The 24,102-nt window shown below is 39.9% G+C and overlaps 1 protein-coding gene across 2 annotated transcripts in view; it reads right to left on the bottom strand.

Moving 5' to 3' along the window:
• mtor (mechanistic target of rapamycin kinase) overlaps nt 1–20,576 on the bottom strand; it is a 317,851-nt gene extending 297,275 nt beyond the window's left edge. The window contains exons 1-9 of one of the 2 annotated variants that reach the window (XM_051670135.1): nt 20,490–20,576; nt 5,813–5,966; nt 5,112–5,220; nt 3,824–4,056; nt 3,469–3,669; nt 3,134–3,268; nt 2,239–2,514; nt 618–726; nt 269–452 (exon numbers count right to left, since the gene is read on the bottom strand). In XM_051670135.1, the coding sequence (XP_051526095.1) occupies nt 269–452; nt 618–726; nt 2,239–2,514; nt 3,134–3,268; nt 3,469–3,669; nt 3,824–4,056; nt 5,112–5,220; nt 5,813–5,932 (1,367 nt within the window). In that variant the 5' untranslated portion in view covers nt 5,933–5,966; nt 20,490–20,576. Of the gene's footprint in view, nt 1–268; nt 453–617; nt 727–2,238; nt 2,515–3,133; nt 3,269–3,468; nt 3,670–3,823; nt 4,057–5,111; nt 5,221–5,812; nt 5,967–20,399 lie in introns of both variants that reach the window. The other variant, XM_051670136.1, reaches the window with a different exon arrangement.
• Nucleotides 20,577–24,102: the final 3,526 nt, after the last annotated feature.

Below are 24,102 nucleotides of genomic sequence, written 5' to 3'. Positions count from 1 at the left end.
TCTTTATTTTACAAAAGCTCAAGGTTTTGTTGTTATCGTGAGTGTACACAAATAAAAGTATGCCCAAAAATGACTGAGTATTTTAAGTTGTTTCCGCCGTTATGAGGAAAAAATCCAGCAGGACGCGCCAACGCGTCCGTCGACCCCAGAGGGTTAAAAGCCTCTAAACAGTCAGTGTATAAGAACCGCAACACCAGATCATCCACAATCACTCTGTATATCATAACTGATGCAGGTTTGTGTTTGAATGGCAATTGCAGGTTCTTACTTGTGTGCAAAATCTTTAGGTGGCAGTGCAGCTTTGATGATCTCCAGGATCTTGGTGAGATAGGGCTGAATCTCTGCCCTCACAGCCACCACCAGCAGCCCCAGTGCTTGAAACGCTGCTGTACGCTCCTTCTCTTTCTTTAGACAGCCCAGCAGGTGACCCATTGTGTCCTGTAAATACTGATCTGTGGGTGGAGGACAAACAATCAAAATCATTGGTCCAACATTAATAATTGGTGGACAACTTTTAAAATCTTACATGCTCATATTTTATTAGATTTCTAACATGTGAGAATATATTCAACACTGAAGCATTTGAAGTAAGTTAGGGTCACGTAACGGCAGGTTACCAGTGAATGTATGAGGCTGAAAGGCAGCGAGTCGTGGCAGCAGGTTAAGTATAGTCATCTGGATCAGTGGATTCTTACTGGTCCTGTATTTCAGCACCCAACGACACACCTGATACAAAAGCAAAGACATGACTCATGATAATATTCAAAGTGGTTTATTCCAATACCATGGTTTTTCAAACCCATGGAGGCACCAGGGCGTTAGGGGAGGCGCAGAGAATGATTATAAATTCACCAAGTAAAATCAAAAGATAAATAAATACAATAAAATGTATTGTGAAGATGAATGAAAATTAATTGCTTAATAGACCATAGTCCAGCTTAATAGACTGTAGCTCTATGTCTCTAATACTGTTAATGTTGAGAGCACATGCATGCATATCATGCGAAAGTACATGTACCGGTCGTGTGATCACAAATCTCTCTGCTCGCACTATTTGCTCTCGTATAAAACTGGATGAGAACTCACAAATACATGCTGCTCTAAGAAATCTCCCAGCTCTTGCTCAGAAAGTGCATGTGCACACTCAAAACGTTGTCCTGTGCACTCGAGAATCTATTATAAAGCCATATAGCTCTTCTTCTGTTCATTCTTACAAATATTCTGCCTCTGTATATTGAGGGAGAAACAATACCGGAGTTTGAGTAATCAACTCACTATTTGGCCAGTAACCTTTTTAGGAAATGCAGCATAATACATGGTTAAATCCAGCAGTTCATCATAACTTTTCCATTCAACTAGACTCATCAACAATTACACCATCCAGGACAGCCAGATATCTCGAGGTCATGTTTGACGATCAGTTGAACTTCACAGACCACATTGAAAGAACAGCTCGAACACGCAGGTTTGCGCTGTATAAAATTAGGAAGATCAGACCCTTCCTATCTGAGCAGAGCCTTCCTATGTGCCCTCCAGAAGTTTAAGATCAGTGGGTAAGTGGTGCCTCGTGGTGCCATCTCACAGAGGCTTTAAAAAAAAACAAAAAAAAAAAAAAAACAAGATTACTCTCCGGGACATTCACTACAACCGTTCCTCGCTGGTGGAATGACCTGCCAAACACCACCCAAGCAGCTGATTCTCTAGTCACCTACAAGAAACATCTAAAGATGCTTCTCTTTCACAGGCATTTGACCCAATCCTACAAATGCAATAACAACAAGTATTCTTTCTTCTGCTTCTTATAAAATAAACATTTTACCACAGTCTCTCACTTTTCCTCTCTACTTGTGCAGTATTACAGAACTAATCTTATCACTGCATTCTTAGGATGAATCACTTCTGTTCTATTCGCTTTGGATAAAAGCATCTGCTAAATGAATAAATGTAAATGTAAATTCATATTGTTAGAATGATATTCTAATGTTCACTGATGATGTAAGAGAAATGCGCAAATCAAATGACATTTTAAACTGTCAACTAAGAACATCTGTTGCAACTCACGTCTTCTTTCACCTCAATGGAAATCATAGCTGCACAAATTTATCTAGAATTTAGAAGTCAATATTTTGAAACAGCCTTCATGTCAGAAGTGTGTCTATGATCCTTTAAAATGCTGTCTAGGTCAGCAGAGCTTGCCATAGCCTCTACATTACCCTAATAAATCCAATCACTGATCACCTGGTCAAAGCGTTCTTCCATCAGTTCTCTGCAGTAGCGGCTCTCCACCAGCGTGCTCTTGGAAGGAACAGGCATAGCTCCAAAAGTCATGAAGCCCTGCGGCGTGCTGTAGCCCAGCAGACCCAGCAGAGCATTAGACTGCTGTGGCTGCACTGATTGGAAGCTGGTGAATGGCGTGATGTGACGAGGCTTTGTGCCGAAACCCATCAACTCTTTACAGTACTTATCATGAACTATCTGCTGCTGCGTGATCTCCTCCATTTCCTCACGCATTCGCTGAGAGAGAAAGACAGAGAGAATTAAAAAATGAAAAGAGTGAAAGATTTCACAAATTACTGAACAAGAAATAAAGATGTCAAATGTGAGATCTGTTGTTTTGAACCGCAAAAACAGAAGTACAAAAATGTTTTAGAAGTACAAAAATAACCTTTTCAATCATTGTGCTTTGATATATAGTTATTTTTCAATAGTTATTTATTTTTATCTTTTTATATTTACTTCATCTTTCCTTGTGGCTCTCTTTAACATTTTGGTCTGTCATGATTTCAACAGATTCAATCCAAGTTCAATGGAAATTATTTGTTGTTAGAACAATAAAAAGCTTTTGTACCTCTTTATACATTTTTAAAACATAATTCCTGAACAAAACCAATGTTGCTGTTTTTTTGTTTTTTTTTATATATTTTTTTTAATTAAAATCGATATTGGCCAAAAAAAAATTCATATCGGTACATCCCTAAAAAACAAAGTAAAGAACAAGCAAAACAACAAATAATAGAACAAAATAATGGACAATAGCAAACGAATACACAAAAGAATGAAAGAAAAGCAAACAGTAAATTAATATTATTTAGTGTTGTGTTTCATGCAGTCTTTGGCATTTGGACTGTCATACCTCTCCCTCCATGCTGCTTATTCGCACAAGTTCATTAAGAATCAGCAGAGCTCCATGCACACGATCGTCTTTATTCATACCCTTCTCTTTTGCCAGAGTCTCATCAAAACCCTTCTCAGCTTCCTCAAATGTTTGCTGTTCATTATAAAAAATAAAAAAATAATAATAATAAACACATTAAAAAACACTTCTGAGAAGAATTACCCACAATGCTAACTATGGACAAAGGGTACAGTTAGAGACGTTACATTTATTAAAAAGCAACAGTGACCTTGATAACGGTCAACTGCTTTTAAAAGCAACATGTAGACGGCTCTAGTTGTGCTGACACTGACCTTATACCATTGAGGTTTCTGCATCTCTTTGGTCTCTCTCTGTGTGGTGAGGATCAGACAGGCTCTGAGTGCGGACACTGCACCCTCCCGGATCGCCTGCTTTGAGTCCCACACTGCATAGAAGATGTTATCAAAAAATGGCTGCACCTGCTGGAAGAAGAACGTGGGCGCACTGACTGCCAGCTCCCGCAGAACCAGAACCTGCAACAAGAAAACAGCGACAAATCATGTCAGGTTACATCAGACTAAAGGCTAAAGATCGGACTTATCACATACTTGCACAGAGTATTTTCGAGCCTTAGCCTCCAATTCTTCATGTCTACTTTAAAACCAAAGCAGATGAGTTTGTACATACCGCAGCGTGCCGTCTGCCCTCATTCCTGTCCGCTCCCAGCCACTCCAGAGCTCTCTTCACCTCAAACTCCACATACTCTGCTGTGAAGGTGTCTCCTGCCATTGACAGGTGACCCATGGCTTTAGAGGCCATCTCCATGACAACAGAGTCACTGGAGGGCAGCAGGTTACGCAGGTAGTTGGCAAAGCGGCTGATCCTGGTGGCATTGCCCCCCTCAACGCCAATCAAACTCACTGGAGAGACAATCAGCACACAATGACTGCCTAAGCACTTTAAACAAAACACATCACCAGTGACAAAACATTTACATGGTAGGGCTAAACAGTAAGACAAGCGAGTTGGCATGTGTTTCCGGATGTGTGACCTGTGATGCTGCATTGTTACTAAATCTTTTATTCCTTAAACAATTACATTTGTTTTTATGCATTGCAAACCTAAACATGTAGCTGTCATGATGTGTTGAATTCTGCTCATCAGCTAGCTAATAAAGCCATTTGTCTACTTCACTTCAGCATCCAAAGGGTTGATTTTTATTAAAACTAACAGAACTCTTTTTTTTATTATTATTATTAGGGTCAAAGTAAAACTAAACAGGATTTTTTTTTTTTTTCACCAGGCCATTATCCTTTGTTTTTGCTACTTTTCAAATGCCTTTTCTTGTCCCAGACCCAGATTTTCAATATTAAAATGTAAAAGTCTATTATCCATAATAATACAAATTATTATCTGTTTTAAACTATGATGATAAAAAAATAAGTGAAATTTAAACACTAAGCATTTCAATATTTATTGTGGGAAAATTATTATATTATTATATAATTTTTTTTAAATTGTGCCATAGTTGTGGCGTCCACTACACCAAACAATTTGGCCCCTTAATTCACTTATTTACTTATGGGCCCATAATAAAGTAAATGTGCTTGTTTACTAAGTTGACAGTCTCATTGAAGTGTCAGTGAAGAGCAAGCTTGAGATGAAATATGAGACATGGGATGCTTGAAAGTCAATTTTTTTAGTTAAAGTTTGAAAATCCAGGGAAATGTAACTCATGAGAAGAATATTTCATTTCCAATCAAGCTGTAATTTTGTAAAATTATGCATAAAGTGTGAAACTATTATTTAATTGTGTGTATTTAGGATACATTAAATATTAGATATGAAATTAGAATGGGCAAGAAAAAAAAAAAAGAGAGTCAGACATTTTATTTAAAAAGTTCTTCTTGTTTCAAAGGGGGGCATGACCAAAGAAAATTGAGAATCACTGCAGTAGATGATGGTTGAGACTCACCTATAGCAAGGATACCACCTTTCTTCTCATTCACATCTGAGCTGGAAACCAGCTCAAATATATGGTGGTTCAGTTCATCATAAAAGGTAGTGGCTTCATCTTGGCTCAGCTTGAATCAGAAGCAAAAAACAAACAAACATTAAAACAGGAATATTCTGTTGTTGTTGTTTTTTATTTTTAACCTAATGTTGTTGTTTTTTTTATTTTGTGTCTTGATGTTGATTACCACAGACAACCATTTCTACTCATTTCCATGTGGACTTCTACAGACTGAGGGATGCAGTCACACTAATGCACTTACAACGGTAGTTTACGGGCCACCTTCTGGGAGGTTTAAAAGCAGAAATGTGCAGCTTGTATTGATACTTAAGCACTTATGACTTATTCAACAAAAAATTTATTTTAATTGTAAAATTGTCTCCATTGTCTTTTTGAAGTGGGAGTACTTTTCTAGGCGGATGAATTTTCTGTTAGTAGAATTTGCACTACATTAGCAAAGACGTGTGGTTATGCACGTACAGTTGTGTTAGTCTCTTCCTGGTATCCTTGTTAATTTTAAACACATTAAGTTGAAAATTATTGTCTTTGGTAATCGACAGCTTACTACAGAGGCAGTACATATATATTTAGCAAAGGAAGTGTTGTGGAAATGTTTTGATGAAATTTAATAGTGTAAATAATTTTAAAGTAGTATAGTTTACCTCTCGGAGTTCAGTGGTGACGTAGTGCTGGAGTTCTTTGGCAGCTTTGGCACGTGTGTCTTCATTGCGACTCTTGAGGCCGCTCACAAACTGCTGTAGCACTGTGGCCGTGCCAGACATGCTGGCGGCTGAGACAAGCTACCCAAAGCTCTACCTGCAATTTAGCACAAACAATGGCATTGATGATGCAGAATTCTCTTTATGTTCAGACTTGAATTATGGATATTTAGCAAATTTCTATTCCTAGTTATGCATTTTATCCCTTGTTAATGTTAAGAATGAACTGGTTAAAGTATTTAACCTAAAAAGATGACACACACATTATCTTTTTATACGGTTAAAAAACAAAGGTAAAAATGCCCCTGAGAATGAAATGCGGAGGGCAAATATTGCCTCTTAATGGTTGTTCATTTCTGATACTGCACTGTTACTACCCAAAGGGCTTAATGTTTTTAATATTCAAAGTAAAATACTAGGCTACATACAGTACCTGTAAATAGTCTAAGTTTATGATACTGTATGTTAAGGAATTGCATTAGGTTGCTGACATTCCCTTCACAGATCAAATTAACATAAGGGCAAAAAACAACTGTCAAAGACAGCCATTCAAATTAAAGACTACATTTTAAACACTTAAATCTACTAAAAGTTAATTTTGTCAATTTGTTAGAATACTCTAGCAAAGAACACCTCAAAGCTAACAGACATTGACAAAATACTAAAAAACTCCAATTCAGACTTTGTGGAGTTTTTCGATTGTTCCCTTAAATTACTATTTTCCTCCACTAAACATGACAAATAAAGACACTTGTGTAAACTAATCAAATTAAACGCTGTTAGTAATGGACACAATGAATAAGGAATACAAACAGAACCAAAAGTAATGTAATTGCTCATAGTAATTGAAGTAAAGACTGTGGTAATGGTTTTGGTAATGGTTATGGAGTCATTTAATTCATGTGGAGATTAAACCAACAACCTTCCAGTTATCAGCTCTTCAACCACAACACCACACCACCCCCATTTAATTACTAATTAGTAATGTTGCTGATGATTTAATCCAAAGTGACTATAATAGATACTTATTCATTCCCCCATGTAGTAATAACCTGAAGCTAAGGCCCCATTTACACCTTGCATTAACATGTGTTCGCGGTGAACAGACTGCTATCGGATTCCACTTGCCCACATTAAAAGTCAGGTGTAAATGCACCTAAGACACATTGTGATCTATCTCCTCTGAATTTTCTCCTTCAGGGTAGCGAGATGTCTCTCTCGTACTCTGCACGTGAACTGGATTTTTCTCTACTGGAATCGCTGTCAAGACCTGCACTCTTAAAGCAGATGGATCAGAGTTTAATCCCTGTGGCAACCGGATTATTCTACAGCTTGTGGGCCTAAAAAAAAAAAAGTTTCCTTCGAATGACTGGAATTATTGGAATTTTATTGGGATTTTCTGTAGTGTGTAACATAAGCGCTAGAGCCTGATTGTGTTTGCATGTATTTGTATAAGCACAATCATAAAAAGAGTTTGCTTAAGCTTATTTTCTCCTGTCTGGTGTGCACGATCGCTGTTATACGTACAGTGGTGCTCGTTGTGGTGCTGGTTTCTTTCTGAAAGTTGAAGCAGAAGCCCAGTGTTTCGCAGCCGGTGTCGTTCTTTCCAGAGCTGCACAAACAGCTTATTATGACATGATGTTCTCCCTATTCAATGAGAATTCAAGTCTCTGGTGCTGTCGCCTTGCAGTGCTTATTAAACACACTTCACGCCGATGTGAGCCAGGAAAAGAGTGTGTAATTTCCTCTGTAATGCAAGACGGTTCACCCGGTTTGTGAACACTATGGTTGGCAACATGCCAGAAGACTGCCTATGTCGCAACACAGAGATTTTAAGAACATCAATGTAGCCTAATAGCCCTCACACTTTCCCAGCAGTCGCGAGCCAGAAATGAGATTCTGCTACGTGCTCGCACAACTACGTGATACAGTTCGCAAGGCGTCCGCCTCCTTTCATTACCGTTATTTCCTCCTCCATAACCGTGCGGGACACGCCGGTTCTCCGTTCAGAGATATTAAGTCTGCTCGCAAAAGATGTGATAGAGTCGATATCGACGAACGATGCCCACAGTGGATTTTAAGCTACTATTTTCAAGTCGACAAAAAAACAAAAAAAACAAAACAAAAAAAGATGGTGGACTATGGCACTTGAACTGGGTACTTGCAAAGTTCCCATTCAAAATGATTACTCGGAAGCAAATTCAGTCTCATGTTAGCCCTATGGACTGGTTCAGGTCAACTGACCTGAAAGGCACTTCCTTTCATGTGCACATAGTCCCTCATTACAGGCCATTCTTGAGATTTGCCTTTGAGTGGACTGCTTACCAGTTCAAAGTCCTGCCCTTCGGCTTATCCCTGGCTCCTCGCACATTCACGAAATGTGTCGCCGTGCAAGTTATAAATTACCTCGACGACTGGTTGCTCTTAGCGCAGTCAGAGGCATACAGTGCCCTATTGGGAGTTAAACCTCACACCACAAGAGGCATGGCCTCTTTGTGGGCATTGTCTAACGGTGTTTCCCTTGAAGACATCTGCCTAGCTGCAGGTTGGGTTTCCCCCAGCACTTTCGCTAGGTGGTGCTTACTGTGAAGGAGAGCTAATCAGTCAGCAGTCAATAGGGATGTAACGGTGCCACGGTTTCAGGGTATAGTGCAGTTTTAAAAAGAGACGGTTATCATACAGTTGACATTTATAATTAACAGTATTGCATTCATGGTGTTACTTAGATTTTTTTTCTTAAATCCAAGTAAAGGAATGAAAGTTCAGTAACATTTTCTATGAAGCCCATATATATATATATATATATAATGCATTGTAAAGGCATTATACATGCATTATACTGCATTCATAATGCCTCATAATACACCACATAATAAGTTATATCTTCCCATAAATAATTATAACTACAATTATAATGCATTATAAAACAAGCAACACCCAATTAATACAGAAGCTAATAAAGTTAATCGTATAAGTGCTGTCATGCAAAATCAGCATAGTGTAAACAGCCAAAAGGCTTTATGACATGATCATATTATAAGTGGTCCAGTATAGATAAGATATACTATATTGATCCCACAAGGGAAATTGTTATTAAATTGTTAAGAATAGAATCAGTTTGAGTCATGTGGTGAGCTCTGTGCACTTTGCTAGTTTTAATACTTTTTGTGTCAAAGCAGTGAGATTCGATACACCCTGATTCTTAACTGTTGAAGACAATATGTCAAAGAATTCAAAATCTTTGGGCTCTGGAGATATTAAAAGACATTTTCGTGCTCAAACTGAAGACCCTGAGCAGTAGGCCGCAAGCCTGGGAGTCAATTTGGACGGTGAAGTGAAGGAAATTTGGCAACAATTGATTAACATGTCAGCAATGCTGACGAAGTTTGATGCTGACTTGGAGGATCTTGTTGTAATACGTCGATCGTCATAGGAGAGGGAATTAGCTGTTAACCCGCTAGCGACCAAGGCAGACTTGGAGCACGTCTGGGAAAAGTTGGAAGACTTGGAGAATCATGACCGGCGAAACAACGTCCGTATGAAGGCGGCCGAGATATGGTGAAATTCCTAGATGGGCTCTTCCCGAGTCTGCTTGACATAACAGGCCATAAACTGGAAATCTAATGAGCTCACAGAGTTCCTGCTCGGAGATCCGCGGAGGGAGATAGGCCCCGATCAATTCTGGCCAAATTTCTGAGATAATCCGATAAAGATCTTGTGTTACGTGAGGTGAGGAGTAAAGAAAGGCTTTCTTGGAAGAACCACAGCATTTTCTTGTCCCAGACTTTGCAAATTCGACGAGAGAAACGTGGTCGATTCAAGGAATGCAAGAAACAATTACATCAACGGAAGGTCGCTTTTGCACTGATGTTCCGGGCCAAATTGAGAATAGATACTAAGGATTGCCACAAAATATTTAGATGCCCACAGCAAGCATTGTCCTTCACAAAGTCATTGACTGAGTAAGTTATCTGTGGTTCTCATGTTGCAGCCGAGTGGGCCTGACTCACTGAAAATTTACATTTTATTTACGTCCGAGGAAGCAGAGCGCCTTTTTTGTTTCTTTGTGTGCTGGTTCCGCCTAGCGGCTGGAGTTTGTTTTGTGGAGTAGCACACCTTCGGGACAGTTGTGTGGATGAATCTACATGCTATTTGTGCTTATGCCTCCTATTGGCTGGAGTTTGTTTTATAGATTTTCTGTTGTGTAATTCTGTCTCACAAAATTTTTATAGAAGCACTTGAGCAATCCAATAGCAAAGTTGTCGCGGGGGCTCTCATAGGCGTACATGGACTGTTTGAGTTTAGATAGATGGGCGCCAGTTGGCACTGTCGTGCGTGGGTTTAATGCACACATTTTTCTTTTTCTGTTTGTTTGGTTCGGGGGGAAGTTTGGGGTTTGACTGTTGCACTAATATCAGAATGTGGTCTTTATAATTTTATTTTTGAATCTATTTTTTCTAATATGTCAAGATGTCAAATGTTAATGAGCGGATTGTCTCTCTCTCCATGTGGAATGTGAATGGGTTGGGGCAACCCATAAAAAGGAAGGAAGGTTATTTCTTTTCTTAAATGTAAGAAATATGATTTAGTGTTTCTTCAAGAAACGCATCTTTCTACGCAAGAAGCTGAAAAACTGGGAAGATATGGGGTGGACATATTTTCTTTAGTGCTGGCTCAAGTAAGAGCAGGGGAGTCATTACATTGATAAGTAAGCATCTACAATTCAAATGTCTCAAACAGAGTAAAGATAAATTATGAAGAGTCATTATAGTTTTGGCAGAAATTCAGGGGCAAAAGGTTAAATTTGGCTAATATACAGTGGTATATTATTTTTTTTTTGCATGTTTGTCACACTTAAATGTTTCAGATCATCAAACAAGTTTAAATATGTCAAAGATAACACAAGTAAACACAAAATGCAGTTTTTAAATGAAGGTTGTTATTTTTAAGGGAAAACAAAATCCAAACCTACATGGCCCTGTGTGAAAAAGTGATTGCCCCCTAAACCTAATAACTGGTTGGGCCACCCTTAGCAGCAGCAACAACTGCAATCAAGCGTTTGCGATAACTTGCAATGAGTCTTTTACAGCGCTGTGGAGGAATTTTGGCAGAATTGTTGTAATTCAGCCACATTGGAGGGTTTAAGCATGAACTGCCTTTTTAAGGTCATGCCACAGCATCTCAATAGGATTCAGGTCAGGACTTTGACTAGGCCACTCCAAAGTCTTCATTTTGTTTTTCTTCAGCCATTCAGAGGTGGACTTGCTGGTGTGTTTTGGAACCCAAGTTCGCTTCAGCTTGAGGTCACGAACAGATGGCCGGACATTCTCCTTCAGGATTTTTTGGTAGACAGCAGAATTCATGGTTCCATTTATCACAGCAAGTCTTCCAGGTCCTGAAGCAGCAAAACAGCCCCAGACCATCACACTACCACCACCATATTTTACTGTTGGTATGATGTTCTTTTTCTGAAATGCGGTGTTACTTTGTAACTTGTTTGATGATCTGAAACATTTAAGTGTGACAAACATGCAAAAAAATAAGAAATCAGGAAGGGGGCAAACACTTTTTCACACCACTGTACATATGCACCTAATGCTGATGATCAGGGCTTTTTTGTAGATCTTGAAGGGATGTTGCAAGCCGCTGGCACCCCTCATGATATAATATTGGGAGGAGACTTTAATCTTTTGATGGACTCAGTCCTTGATCAAAGTGAAGCAAAAGTGTGTTAGCCCCCTAGAGCAACAGTGACACTTCACAGGATGTGTAAAAATCTTGGTCTTACAGATATTTGGAGACTTTTGAACCCATCTGGTAGGGACTATAAATTTTATTTCCATCAGTCCATAAGATTTATTCTAGAATAGACTTTTTTTAATTATACATATATATACACACACACAATATTGCCAAAAGTATTCGCTCACCCATCCAAATAATTGAATTCAAGTGTTCCAATCACTTCCATGGCCACAGGTGTATAAAATGAAGCACCTAGGCATGCAGACTGCTTCTACAAACATTTGTGAAAGAATGGGCTGCTCTCAGGAGCTCAGTGAATTCCAGCGTGGTACTGTGATAGGATGCCACCTGTGCAACAAGTCCAGTCATGAAATTTCCTCGCTACTAAATATTCCACAGTCAACTGTCAGTGGTATTATAACAAAGTGGAAGCGATTGGGAATGACAGCAACTCAGCCATGAAGTGGTAGGCCACGTAAAATGACAGAGCGGGGTCAGCGGATGCTGAGGCGCATAGTGTGCAGAGGTCACCAACTTTCTGCAGAGTCAATCGCTACAGACCTCTAAAGTTCATGTTGCCTTCAGATTAGCTCAAGAACAGTGCGTAGAGAGCTTCATGGAACGGGTTTCCATGGCCGAGCAGCTGCATCCAAGCCATACATCACCAAGTGCAATGCAAAGCGTCGGATGCAGTGGTGTAAAGCACGCCGCCACTGGACTCTAGAGCAGTGGAGACGCGTTCTCTGGAGTGACTAATCACGCTTCTCCATCTGGCAATCTGATGGACGAGTCTGGGTTTGGAGGTTGCCAGGAGAACGGTACTTGTCTGACTGTATTGTGCCAACTGTGAAGTTTGGTGGAGGGGGGATTATGGTGTGGGGTTGTTTTTCAGGAGATGGGCTTGGCCCCTTAGTTCCAGTGAAAGGAACTCTGAATGCTTCAGCATACCAAGAGATTTTGGACAATTCCATGCTCCCAACTTTGTGGGAACAGTTTGGGGATGGCCCCTTCCTGTTCCAACATGACTGCGCACCAGTGCACAAAGCAAGGTCCATAAAGACATGGATGAGCGAGTTTGGTGTGGAAGAACTTGACTGGCCTGCACAGAGTCCTGACCTCAACCCAATAGAGCACCTTTGGGATGAATTAGAGTGAAGACTGTGAGCCAGGCCTTCTTGTCCAACATCAGTGTCTGACCTCACAAATGCGCTTCTGGAAGAATGGTCAAAAATTCCCATAAACACACTCCTAAACCTTGTGGAAAGCCTTCCCAGAAGAGTTGAAGCTGTTATAGCTGCAAAGGGTGGGCCGACGTCATATTAAACCCTATGGATTAAGAATGGGATGTCACTTAAGTTCATATGCGTCTAAAGGCAGATGAGCGAATACTTTTGGCAATATAGTGTATATCTAAGTCCCTCATTTCATCTGTTGTGGATTGTTCAATTGGAAGCATTTTAGTCTGAGATCACGCCCTGGTGAATTTAGAAGTGTTGCCACATCTGGAGAAAAAGAAATCATATAGTTGCCACTTTAATGCACGCCTTTTGCAAAATCCTGAATTCCAACAAATGTTAAAGGCTGAAATCAATGTCTATATGGAGACCAACTGGTCCACAGTATCCTCTGTGGGCATGGCTTGGGAGGCACTTAAAGCAGTTCTTAGGGGTCAGATCCTACAGTATGCCTCATTCATCAAAAAATCCAAAGTACGAGAACTCGTGGAGTTGGAAGGGAATATTAAAAGTGCCGAGGCAGAGCTGAAGCGCCGAATGTCATCTGATGGCCTCAGAGAATTGACCCGACTGAAATCGATAATTATACTATTTTGTTGCGGAAGGTGGAGTTTTGGCTATTCAGGGCAAGACAGTCATATTTTGAGTTGGGGGACAAAGCAGGGAAGCTTTTGGCTAGCTATATAAAGCAGAGAGATCCCTCAGTGAAATCTGCTGGTGGTGAAATATTTACCTCAGCCATGGATTTTAATAATGCTTTTAAAGAATTTTGTCTTGATCTCTATTGATCTATATAGATCTTTGTCTACTGATAAAGACATTAGAAACTCATTAGAACTTCCTAAATTGACGAATGAGCAAAAAAATTATCTTGATTCAAGATAAACTTGGAGGAGCTTGGCGAGGTAATTAAGGCCTTGCCGAAAGGCAAGGCTCCGGGGCCAGACGGCTTTGCCACTGAAATTTTTAGATCTTATGCTACAGAACTGGCTCCACTTTTGTTAGAAGTTTATACGGAATCATTAGAGAATGGAAAGCTTCCGCCAACCATGACACAAGCCCAGATCAGTCTGATTCTTAAAAAGGACAAAGATCGGAGAGTACGGTGACGCCATGTGAAGGGTAGACGTGTGAGAGACAGCTCTGCGAACTTTGCTAATTTTTTTTTAGTATTTTCATGATATAATCCGGTGAAATTCAATACATCCAGTTACACATTTACTGTCTGAGGTAAACATGGCAAAGAAGTCAAAATCCTCGGGCTCTGGAGACATTAAAAGACACTTACGGGTTCAAGATGAAAGCCCAGACAGGCCTGTGGACCGGGGACTCGATTTGGATGGCGCGGCGGGAGAAGGAATCCAGCATCAACTGTCCAACATGTCGGTGATGTTGACGAAGGTACTTGCGGACTTGGAGGATCTCGCTGTAATACGTCGAATGATTATGGCGATGGGAAAAAATTCTCTGAGCTAGTCACAAGAGTGACAGATGTTGAAAAATGAATCCTTTATTTGGAGTCATCAGAGAGGGAATTAGCCGCTAATCCGCCCGCGACCAAAGTCGATTTGGAACGTGTTCTTGAAAAGCTTGAAGATCTTGAGAAGAGAAGCCGCAGGAATAACGTTCGAATTGTTGGAATTCCTGAGCATGAGGAGGGCAGAGATATGGGGAAATTCCTAGACGAGCTTTTCCCGAGTATGCTTGACATAACAGGCCACAAGCTGGAAATCGAGCAAGCTCACAGAGTCCCAGCTCACAGATCTGCTGAGGGAGGAAGGCCCTGATCGATTCTGGCCAAATCTTTGAGATCATCCTATAAAGATCTCGTGTTGCGCCAGGCGAGGAGCAAAGGAAAGCTTTCTCGGAAGAATTACAATATTTTCTTGTTCCCGGACTTTGTGATCTCGACAAGAGAGAAACGTGATCGGTTTAAGGACTGCAAGAAACTCTTACATCAGTGGAAGATCACTTTTGCTCTGATGTTTCCAGCCAGACTGAGAATAAACACCAAAGACAGCAGCAAAGTATTTACATGTCCCAATCAGGCAAATGTCTTTTATTGAAACAATGGGTGAGTAACCATTGGGTGTTTTTCTTGTGAGTGGATTGACTCACTGTTCATACTCTGGCTTTCAGAGGAAGCTGGGTGCCATTTTTGTTTCCTTTTACGTTGGCCGAGTGGCTGGAGTTTGTTTTGTTTTGTTGATTAACACTTTTCCTTAAAGAAACTTTTGCATTGACGGAAGATCACTTTTACAATGAACAGATGACAGCAAAATATCTATATGCCCACACAAAGGATGTCTTTTATAAAGTTGGCGGACTGTGTAAATCATAGGATATACTTTATGCGGCCTCCGAGTGAACTGACTCGACCATCTGAGGAACCGGGATGCATGTTTCATTTCCTTTTGTGCTGGACTGCCTAGCGGTTGGAGCTTGTTTTGTTAAATAACAGTTATGGATTAATCTGTCAGTTCCTTGTGCTTATGCCTCCTGTTGGCTGGAGTATGATTTGTGGAGTATTTTCGTGGGACATTGGAATGATTATGTCATCTGCTGCACTCATCAGCTGGCTCACTGAAGATTGGTTTGTCTGACCGAGGAAACTGAACGGCTTTATATCGGCTGGAATTTGTTTTGTGAAGGAACACACCTTTGAGACAGTTCTGTGAATGAGTCAACACGTTCTTTGTGTTTATTCAGCCTATTGGCTGGGGTTTGTTTTAAAAAATATTTGATTTTATGTAATTTTGCCTTATAAATTTGCGAGGCAAAATTGAGCAATCCGATGGCAAAGTTGTCGCTGGGGCTCTCATAGGCGTACATGGACCTTTTGGGTTTAAAGGGATTGATGCTGGTTGGCGCTTTCGTTAATGCGCACGTTTTTCTTTTTTCTGTTTGTTTTGTTCAGGGGGATGTTTGGGGTTTTATTGTTGCATTGATGTTGAAATGTGGTCTTCATAATTTTGTTTTTTGGCACAAAATTTATTTTTTCTATTATATCAAAATGTCGAATGTTGGTATGAGTGTACTATCTCTCTCTACGTGGAATGTGAATGGGTTGGGGCACCCCATAAAAAGAAGGAAGGTTATTTATTTTCTTAAACGTAAGAAATATGATATAGTGTTTCTTCAAGAAACACATCTTTCCCCGCAGGAAGCTGAAAAATTTGGGAAGATATGGGGTGGACATGTTTTCTTTAGTGTTGGCTTAAGTAAGAGCAAGGGAGTCATTATTTTGGTAAATAAACATTTACAATTCAAATTTCTCAAACAGTTAATGATAAATTAGGAAGAGTCATTATTGTTTTAGCAGAAATTCAGGGGCAAAGTCTGATTCTGACTAATATTTACGCACCTAACACTGATGATCAGGGCTTTTTTTATAGATCTTGAAGGGATGTTGCAAGCCGCTGGCAGCCCTCATTTGGGAGGACACTTTAATCTTTTGATGGACTCAGTCCTTGTTCATAGTGAAGCAAAAGTGTGTAAGCCCCCTAGAGCAACATTTCACAGGATGTGTAAAAATCTTGGTCTTACAGATCTTTGGAGACTTTTGAACCCATCTGGTAGAAACTATAATTTTTTTTTTTTCATCAGTCCATAAGATTTATTCATTTTTTTTTTATATCCAAATCCCTCATTTCATCTGTTATTGATTGCTCAATTGGAAATATCTTAGTCTCGGATCACGCTCTGGTGAGTTTAGAGATGTTGCCACATACAGAGAAAAATAAATCATATAGTTGGCGCCTTAATGTATCCCTTTTGCAAAATCCTGATTTCCAACAAATGTTAAAGACTGAAATCAATGTTTATATGGAGACCAACTGGTCCTCGGTATCCTCTGTGGGCGTGGCTCAGTTCTTAGGGGTCGGATCATACAGTATGCCTCATTCATCAGAAAATCCAAAGCACGAGAACTCATTTAGTTGGAAGGAAATATTAAAAGTGCAGAGGCAGAGCTGAAGCGCCATATGTTATCTGATGGCCTCAGAGAATTGACCCAATTGAAATATAGATATAATACTATTTTGTCGCAGAAAGAGTTTTGGTTATTCAGGGCAAGACAGTCATACTTTGAGTCAGGGAACAAAGCAGGGAAGCTTTTGGCTAGATATAAAAAGCAGAGAGAGTCTTTTTCTACCATTCCCTCAGTGAAATCTGCTGGTGGTGAAATTTTTACCTCAGCCATTGATATTAATAATGCCTTTAAAGTGGGAGCCTGGGTAGCTCAGTGGTAAAAGACTACCACCCCTGGACTAGACTACCACACCTGGAGTTCGCTAGTTCCAAACCCAGGGCATGCTGAGTGACTCCATCCAGGTCTCCTAAGCAACCAAATTGGCCCGGTTGCTAGGGAGGGTAGAGTCACATGGGGTAACCTCCTCATGGTCGCTATAATGTGGTTCGTTGTCGGTGGGGCGCTTGGGGAGTTGAGCGTGGATGCCGCGGTGGATGGCGTGAAGCCTCCACACTCGCTATGTCTCCGTGGCAACACGCTCAACAAGCCACGTGATAAGATGCGCAGGCTGATGGTCTCAGACGCGGAGGCAACTGGGATTCATCCTCCGCCACCCGGATTGAGGCGAATCACTACGCGACCACGAGGACTTAAAAGCGCACTGGGAATTGGGCATTCCAAATTGGGTGAAAAAGGGGAAAAAAATAAATAAATAAATAATGCCTTTAAAGTGCCTTCCACATCTTCGTCTACTTACATTAGATATTAGAAACTTTGTGGAACCATTAGATCTTCCTAAACTGAGATTGAGCAAATAAACGCTCTTGATTCTGAGATAACCTTGGAGGAGCTTGACAAGGTAATTAAGTCCCTATCTACTGGCAAGGCTCCGGGGCCAGATGGTTTTGCCGCAGAATTTTTTAGATCCTATGCTACAGAACTGGCTCCACTTTTGTTAGAAGTTTATACTGAATCATTAAAGGGAAAACTTCCTCCAACCATGACACAAGCCCGGTTCAGTCTGATTCTTAAAAAGGACAAAGATCCAAGCGAGTGTAAAAGTTACCGTCCAATCTCCCTGATCCAACTAGATGTAAAAATATTGTCAAAAATGTTGGCAAACCGATTAAGTTATGACATCTCTTATACATATAGATCAGGTGGGGTTTATTCGGGGCCGCAGCTCTTCTGATAACATCAGGTGTCTCATCAATATCATGTGGTCAGTGGTGAATTAACAATCTCCGGTCGCTGCAATCTCACTTAATGGGGTTAATGGGGTTACCCCACAAATTTGTACAAAATATTGCCTAACTCTATTATAATACACTGAACTAAGAATATTTTAAGAGTAAAATGCCAATACTTGCATTTCTTAAGTGTAATAATTTAAATGTAATCAATAGGCTCCATGCACATATTATTTGGAGTTCTCCACGAGCGTTTTGCGATATTAACGTTAACGATTAATCGATCGTTACTTTCCATGACGATCGATTATGAAAATGTCAGAAAATGTACATCCCTAGTTAGAACAAAATAAAAGAACAGTTAATAATGTTCTTTTAAAAATGGCAGTCAAATCAAATCAAATCACTTTATTGTGATTTGTGCAGTACCCTGCACTAAGGGGTGGGTGAAATACCAATTGCAGTGTTGCCAGATCTCGCAAGAGAAACAAGCAACATGGTCTGGAAAAACACTCTTTGTGGTAGATTTATCGGCATAGAACTCATAACAAGCAGTTAATTAACTGTTAAGTATAATTTTATTTACAGATCAGCTTCAGAGTCGAAACCCAGCAGTATCAAATCTGTATTAATGCATCATATCTAACAATAATTCAGTGAAGACTTGGAAACAGCTGAGAAAAGTACTATTTACCTCTAATAATGTTTTCCTTGTACCTGGATTAGCTGTGCATGTACAGTATATGTAGTAATTAAAATAAAAAGGTCTTCATTCACAGAATGCTACATCCACAACGGGTAATTAGGCAAAGAAGTGTGTGATGCAGCAGTTTCCTCAAGCACGTTTAATTTTTTCGGCCAACATGAAGTGGTGTAGTTCCAAAAATGCACTGCGATAAACCCTTTGGTGTTATTAAAAAAAATTATCTGCACAAAATTATCCATTTATAACCAGTTACCAACATTTTAAAATAACGCTTTCACTTCGGAACAATTAAAAATCACTTTGTTTCTGGTTTTCGGTTACGTTTAGCTAAAAAGTTCGTTCGTTTTCGGTTTTCGTTCCTTGAATTGTTTTTAGTCCCTGCTTGGGAAGCAGTTCAGGCCCCGAAGCACCCCCGAATTATGATGCTCCCTCCACCTTACTTCACCGTTGGGATGATGTGCTTATGTTGGGATGCAGTGCCCTTTTTATGCAATACATAGTGCTGCAGGTTCTTCCCAAACAATTCAACCTTAGTTTCATCAGTCCACAAAACATTTTCCCAATATCGCTGTAGAGTGTCAAGGTGGTATTTGGCAAACTTCAGGCACGCAGCAATGTTTCTGTTGGAAACAAGCAGCTTCCTTCGTGGTGTCCTGCCATGGACACTATGCCGGTTTAATGTTTTTCATATAGTAGACTTGGAACAGATGTTAACCAGTTCCAATGATTCTTTCAAGTCTTTGGCTGTCACTCAAGGGTTCTTTTTTAACTTCTTTGAGCATTCTGCGGTGTGCCCTTTGAGTCAACTTGGCTGGGCAGCCACTGTGAATAGCAAACTCAAAAATGTTTGAGTGCTTTTAAACCCAAGTAGCTCAAACCCACACCTCCAATATTGTTACATTAATTGGATGCCAGAATTGCCAAAACCTGACTCTACTTAGCTTTTGCTGACTTCATTGGCCTAGGGGTTCACATACTTTTTCCAACCTACACTGTGAATGTTTGAATGTTGTATTCAATATGTACAAGAGCAATACAATTATTTGTGTGTTATAAAGCAGATTGTGTTTATTATTGTAACTTAGATGAAGATAAAACCAGACTTTAAGACAAATTTATACACAAATGCAGGTAATTATTAAGGGTTCATATACTTTTTCTTGCCACTGTACAAAGCGCCGAACGCGAGATAAATATAGTTACTATTGCTTTGGCAATCTGAAATTTAGCTTTGACTACAAGGTGTAAATGCAATGCAGTTAAAGAATGTCCAGATCCTATCCGGATATGAAACGCGTGTTAATGCAAGGTGTAAACGGGGCCTAAGTGTCTTGATCAAGGACACAAGGATTGTACCTTCAGCCGCGGAGACAGTTGCAACAAACCCATGCAAGAAAACCCTTTGTTATAATGCATATACATTTTTTAAGGTTAAGACTTGACTGCAACAGGGCACATCTTTAACTACCACAAAGCTATACGACCACAGCAGTACCAGATCATGCTTTTAGTATTAACACACACGGAACAGATTCCACAGTAGAAGCAAATAAAACCACCGTGAACATCACAGTAATTCATCAGAATAATAACAAATCACAATAATATGACACAGATAGATGAGCCAGTTAGCCAAACGTGCTGCTAACCCACCACTACAATCATCTTATTTAAACTCCATTACCTGTGAATTGCTTGAATCTTATCAGAATATATGTAAAAATACTATATGTATTTAATAATCTTGACGCAAAAAAAACACAATATTTCTTACTTGTGTAAAAAGATTTGGTATTTGAGATTTTTGCACTCCTGAAGCCGCAGAGCAGAGGGCGGGTTCACAAAAACTGAGTGACGCCGAATCAAGGCAGAGTTGATCAATGGACTGACGTTTAACAATGATTGACAGTCTGAACAAACCAATCAACTGCTCAGATGGAATCGCCTCAAACCGGAAAGACACAAAGGGTGAAGTCCCATTCACATGCTACTGTTACGTACTAAAAGTGCGTACTGCGCTGTAAATGGAAACAAATACGACAGTGTAGTAAGCCAGTATTTGAACAATTGAAGAGTGTAGAATCGCAATTATCGTGAAACTGGAGGGAGACAGAGATTAGCTTTTTTTAAATGAAGGCTCTAGGTACACTTTACAAAGGTTATAAGTTGTCAGGTACAATGCGTCTTAATATTATCTGTCCTATTTTAATTATTTATAGTAATATATTCTTTATATTTATTCATCAGGTATATTCTCGTCCCAGTTTTAAAGCTTTTTAATATGTCTTTTTAAATACTTGCCCAGGCACTGTCCCTGTAAATCTGAACTGAAGATTGCAGGGACGGATCAGATTTATTGACTAGAATAGATTTAAATATAAATATTTTTAGTTTACACATGTTTCCAGTGAGTCAAATAGGGTGTCAGATTTTAGGCATGTGAATGCGGACCAATGGAGGATTAGGCCTTTTCATCTATCGAGCGCCCCCTTGAGGAAGACATTGATGCTTGTATTTTAAGACCCCATGAAATCAACATTAAAGAGATAGTTCGCCCAAAACTGAAAATTCAGTTATTGTGTTCTCACCCATCGGCATCGCCAGGTTATTTTTCCGGTGCTTCAGCCCAGAATGTTTTGACTGTAGCCCCAAATGTAATTTTAAATGTAGGCTATGCAATAATATTGCTATTCTCTTTGTGTTGGTTCTGCCTAGTGGCTGGAGTTTGTTTATAAGTGGAATAACACTTCTTTGGGACAGTTTTGTGGATGAATCTGCACATTCTTGTGCTTATACCCCCTATTGGATGGAGTTTGTTTTGTGGAATATTTCTTGCAAACATTGGAGTGATTAGGGCATTTGTTGCACTCGTGTAACAGCCGAGTGGGCCTGACTCACTGAACATTCTCTTGACCGTCCGAGGAAACTGAGCGCCTATTTTGTTTTATTTTGTGTTGGTTTCCGCCTAGCGGCTGGAATTTGTTTTGTGGAGTAACAATCCTTCGGGACAGTTTGTGGATGAATCTACAAGTTGTTTGTGCTTATTCCGCCTATTGGCTGGAATTTGTTTTATAGATTATTTTCTGTTGCGTAATTCTGTAAATTTGTATAGACGCACCGGACTTGATGGCAAAGTTGTCGCCGGGACTCTCGTAGGCGTAAATGGACTGTTTGAATTTATAGGGATGGATGCCGGTTAGTGCTGTCATGCGTGGGGTTAATGCGCAAGTTTTTTTTTTGTTTTTTTTTTGAAGTTCTGGGTTTTATTGTTGCACTAATGTTGGTATGTGGTCTTTATAATTTTGTTTTTGACACACAATCTATTTTTTCTAATATGTCTGTGGCAGCGGGGGCGTGGTCAAGCATCTCTCCGGAGAGAGAGAAAGTGGTAAGGGCGCTTACACCTGAGTTAAATTATGTCTAACACCTGTCTCTAATTTCAGTGAGCACGGGGAGAGCAGCATAAATAGAGCCACACAGCAGTTAGACGAGAGGGAGAGCCTGGGTAAGGACTGTGAAGCCAAGAATTATTATTTTGAGAGTTTATTTTGTGAACTAGTTTGTGGATTTTTTTAGATTGTGTTTTCGAACAACGTAAAAGCCTTGAGAGTGTGTATGTGCTACAGAGAGGAAAATAAAAATGCTTACCTGAACCAGGAAAACTGCTTCTCGCCTCCTCCTTCCACTGAGAAGTGCTACAATGCCAAAATGTCAAATGTTAGTACGAATGGACTGTATCTCTCCACATGGAATGTGAATGGGTTGGGGCACCCCATAAAAAGGTTATTTCTTTTCTTAAATGTAAGAAATATGATATAGTGTTTCTTCAAGAAACGCATCTTTCCCCGCAGGAAGCTGAAGATGTGGGGTGGACATGTTTTCTTTAGTGCTGGCTCAATTAAGAGCAGAGGAGTCATTACATTGATAAGTAAACATCTACAATTCAAATGTCTCAAACAGATTAAAGATAAATTAGGAAGAGTGATTATTGTTTTAGCAGAAATTCAGGGGCAAAGGTTGATTTTGGCTAATATTTATGCACCTAACGCTGATGATCAGGGCTTTTTTGTAGATCTTGAAGGGATGTTGCAAGCCACTGGCAACACTCATGATATAATATTGGGAGAAGACTTTAATCTTTTGATGGAATCAGTCCTTGATCATAGTGTGTAAGCCCCCTAGAGCAACACTGATGCTTCACTATGTGTAAAAATCTTGGTCTTACTGATATGTGGAGACTTCTGAACCCATCTGGTAGGGACTATACATTTTTTCATCAGTCCATAAGATTTATTCTAGAATAGATTTATATATATATATATATATAAGTCCCTCATTTCATCTGTTGTGGATTGCTCAATTGGAAACATCTTAGTCTCAGATCATGCCCTGGTGAGTTTAGGGGTTTGCCACATACAGAGAAAAACAAATCATATAGTTGGCACTTTAATGTATCCCTTTTGCAAAATCCTGAATTCCAACAAATGTTAAAGGCTGAAATCAATGTTTATATGGAGACCAACTGGTCCTCAGTATCCTCTGTGGGCATGGCTTGGGAGGCACTTAAAGCAGTTCTTAGGGGTCAGATTATACAGTATGCCTCATTCATCAGAAAATCCAAAGCACGAGAACTTTTGGAGTTGGAAGGTAATTTTAAAAGTGCTGAGGCAGGGGTCACGTGACATCATGCAAGAAGCAGACATGTGAGCGACAAGCTCTGAACACTTTGCTAAATTTTTAATTATTTTCATGTTATAATCTGGTGAAATTTGATACACCCAGTTACACATTTGCTCTTTGACGCAAAACATGGCAAAGAAGTCAAAATCCTCGGGCTCTGGAGACATTAAAAGACACTTACGTGTTCAGGATGAAAGGCCCGCAGGCCTACAGACCGGGGACTCGATTTGGATGGCGCGGCGGGAGAGGAGATCCAGCGTCAGTTGTCCAACATGTCAGTGATGTTGACGAAGATACTTTTTCTGACTTGGAGGATCTCGCTGTAATGCGTCGATTGATTACAGCGATGGAAATAAAATTCTCTGAGCTAGTTACAAGAGTGACTGATGTTGAGAGACACGAATCGATTTTTTGGAATCTTCGGAGAGGGAATTAACTGCTAATCTGCCCGCGACCAAAGTTGATTTGGAACATCTCCTTGAAAAGCTTGAAGATCTTGAGAATAGAAGCCGCAGGAATAACGTTCGAATTGTTGGAATTCCTGAGCATGAGGAGGGCAGAGATATGGTGAAATTCCTAGACGAGTTTTTCCCGAGACTGCTCGACATAACAGGCCACAAGCTGGAAATCAAGCGAGCTCACAGAGTCCCAGCTCAGAGATTTGCTGAGGGAGATAGGCCCTGATTGATTCTGGCCAGATTTCTGAG

The sequence above is a fragment of the Myxocyprinus asiaticus genome, chromosome 33, assembly GCF_019703515.2.
Source record: "Myxocyprinus asiaticus isolate MX2 ecotype Aquarium Trade chromosome 33, UBuf_Myxa_2, whole genome shotgun sequence".
In the NCBI taxonomy this organism is placed as follows: Eukaryota; Metazoa; Chordata; class Actinopteri; order Cypriniformes; family Catostomidae; genus Myxocyprinus; species Myxocyprinus asiaticus.
This window is presented reverse-complemented; position numbering and strand designations above follow the sequence as displayed.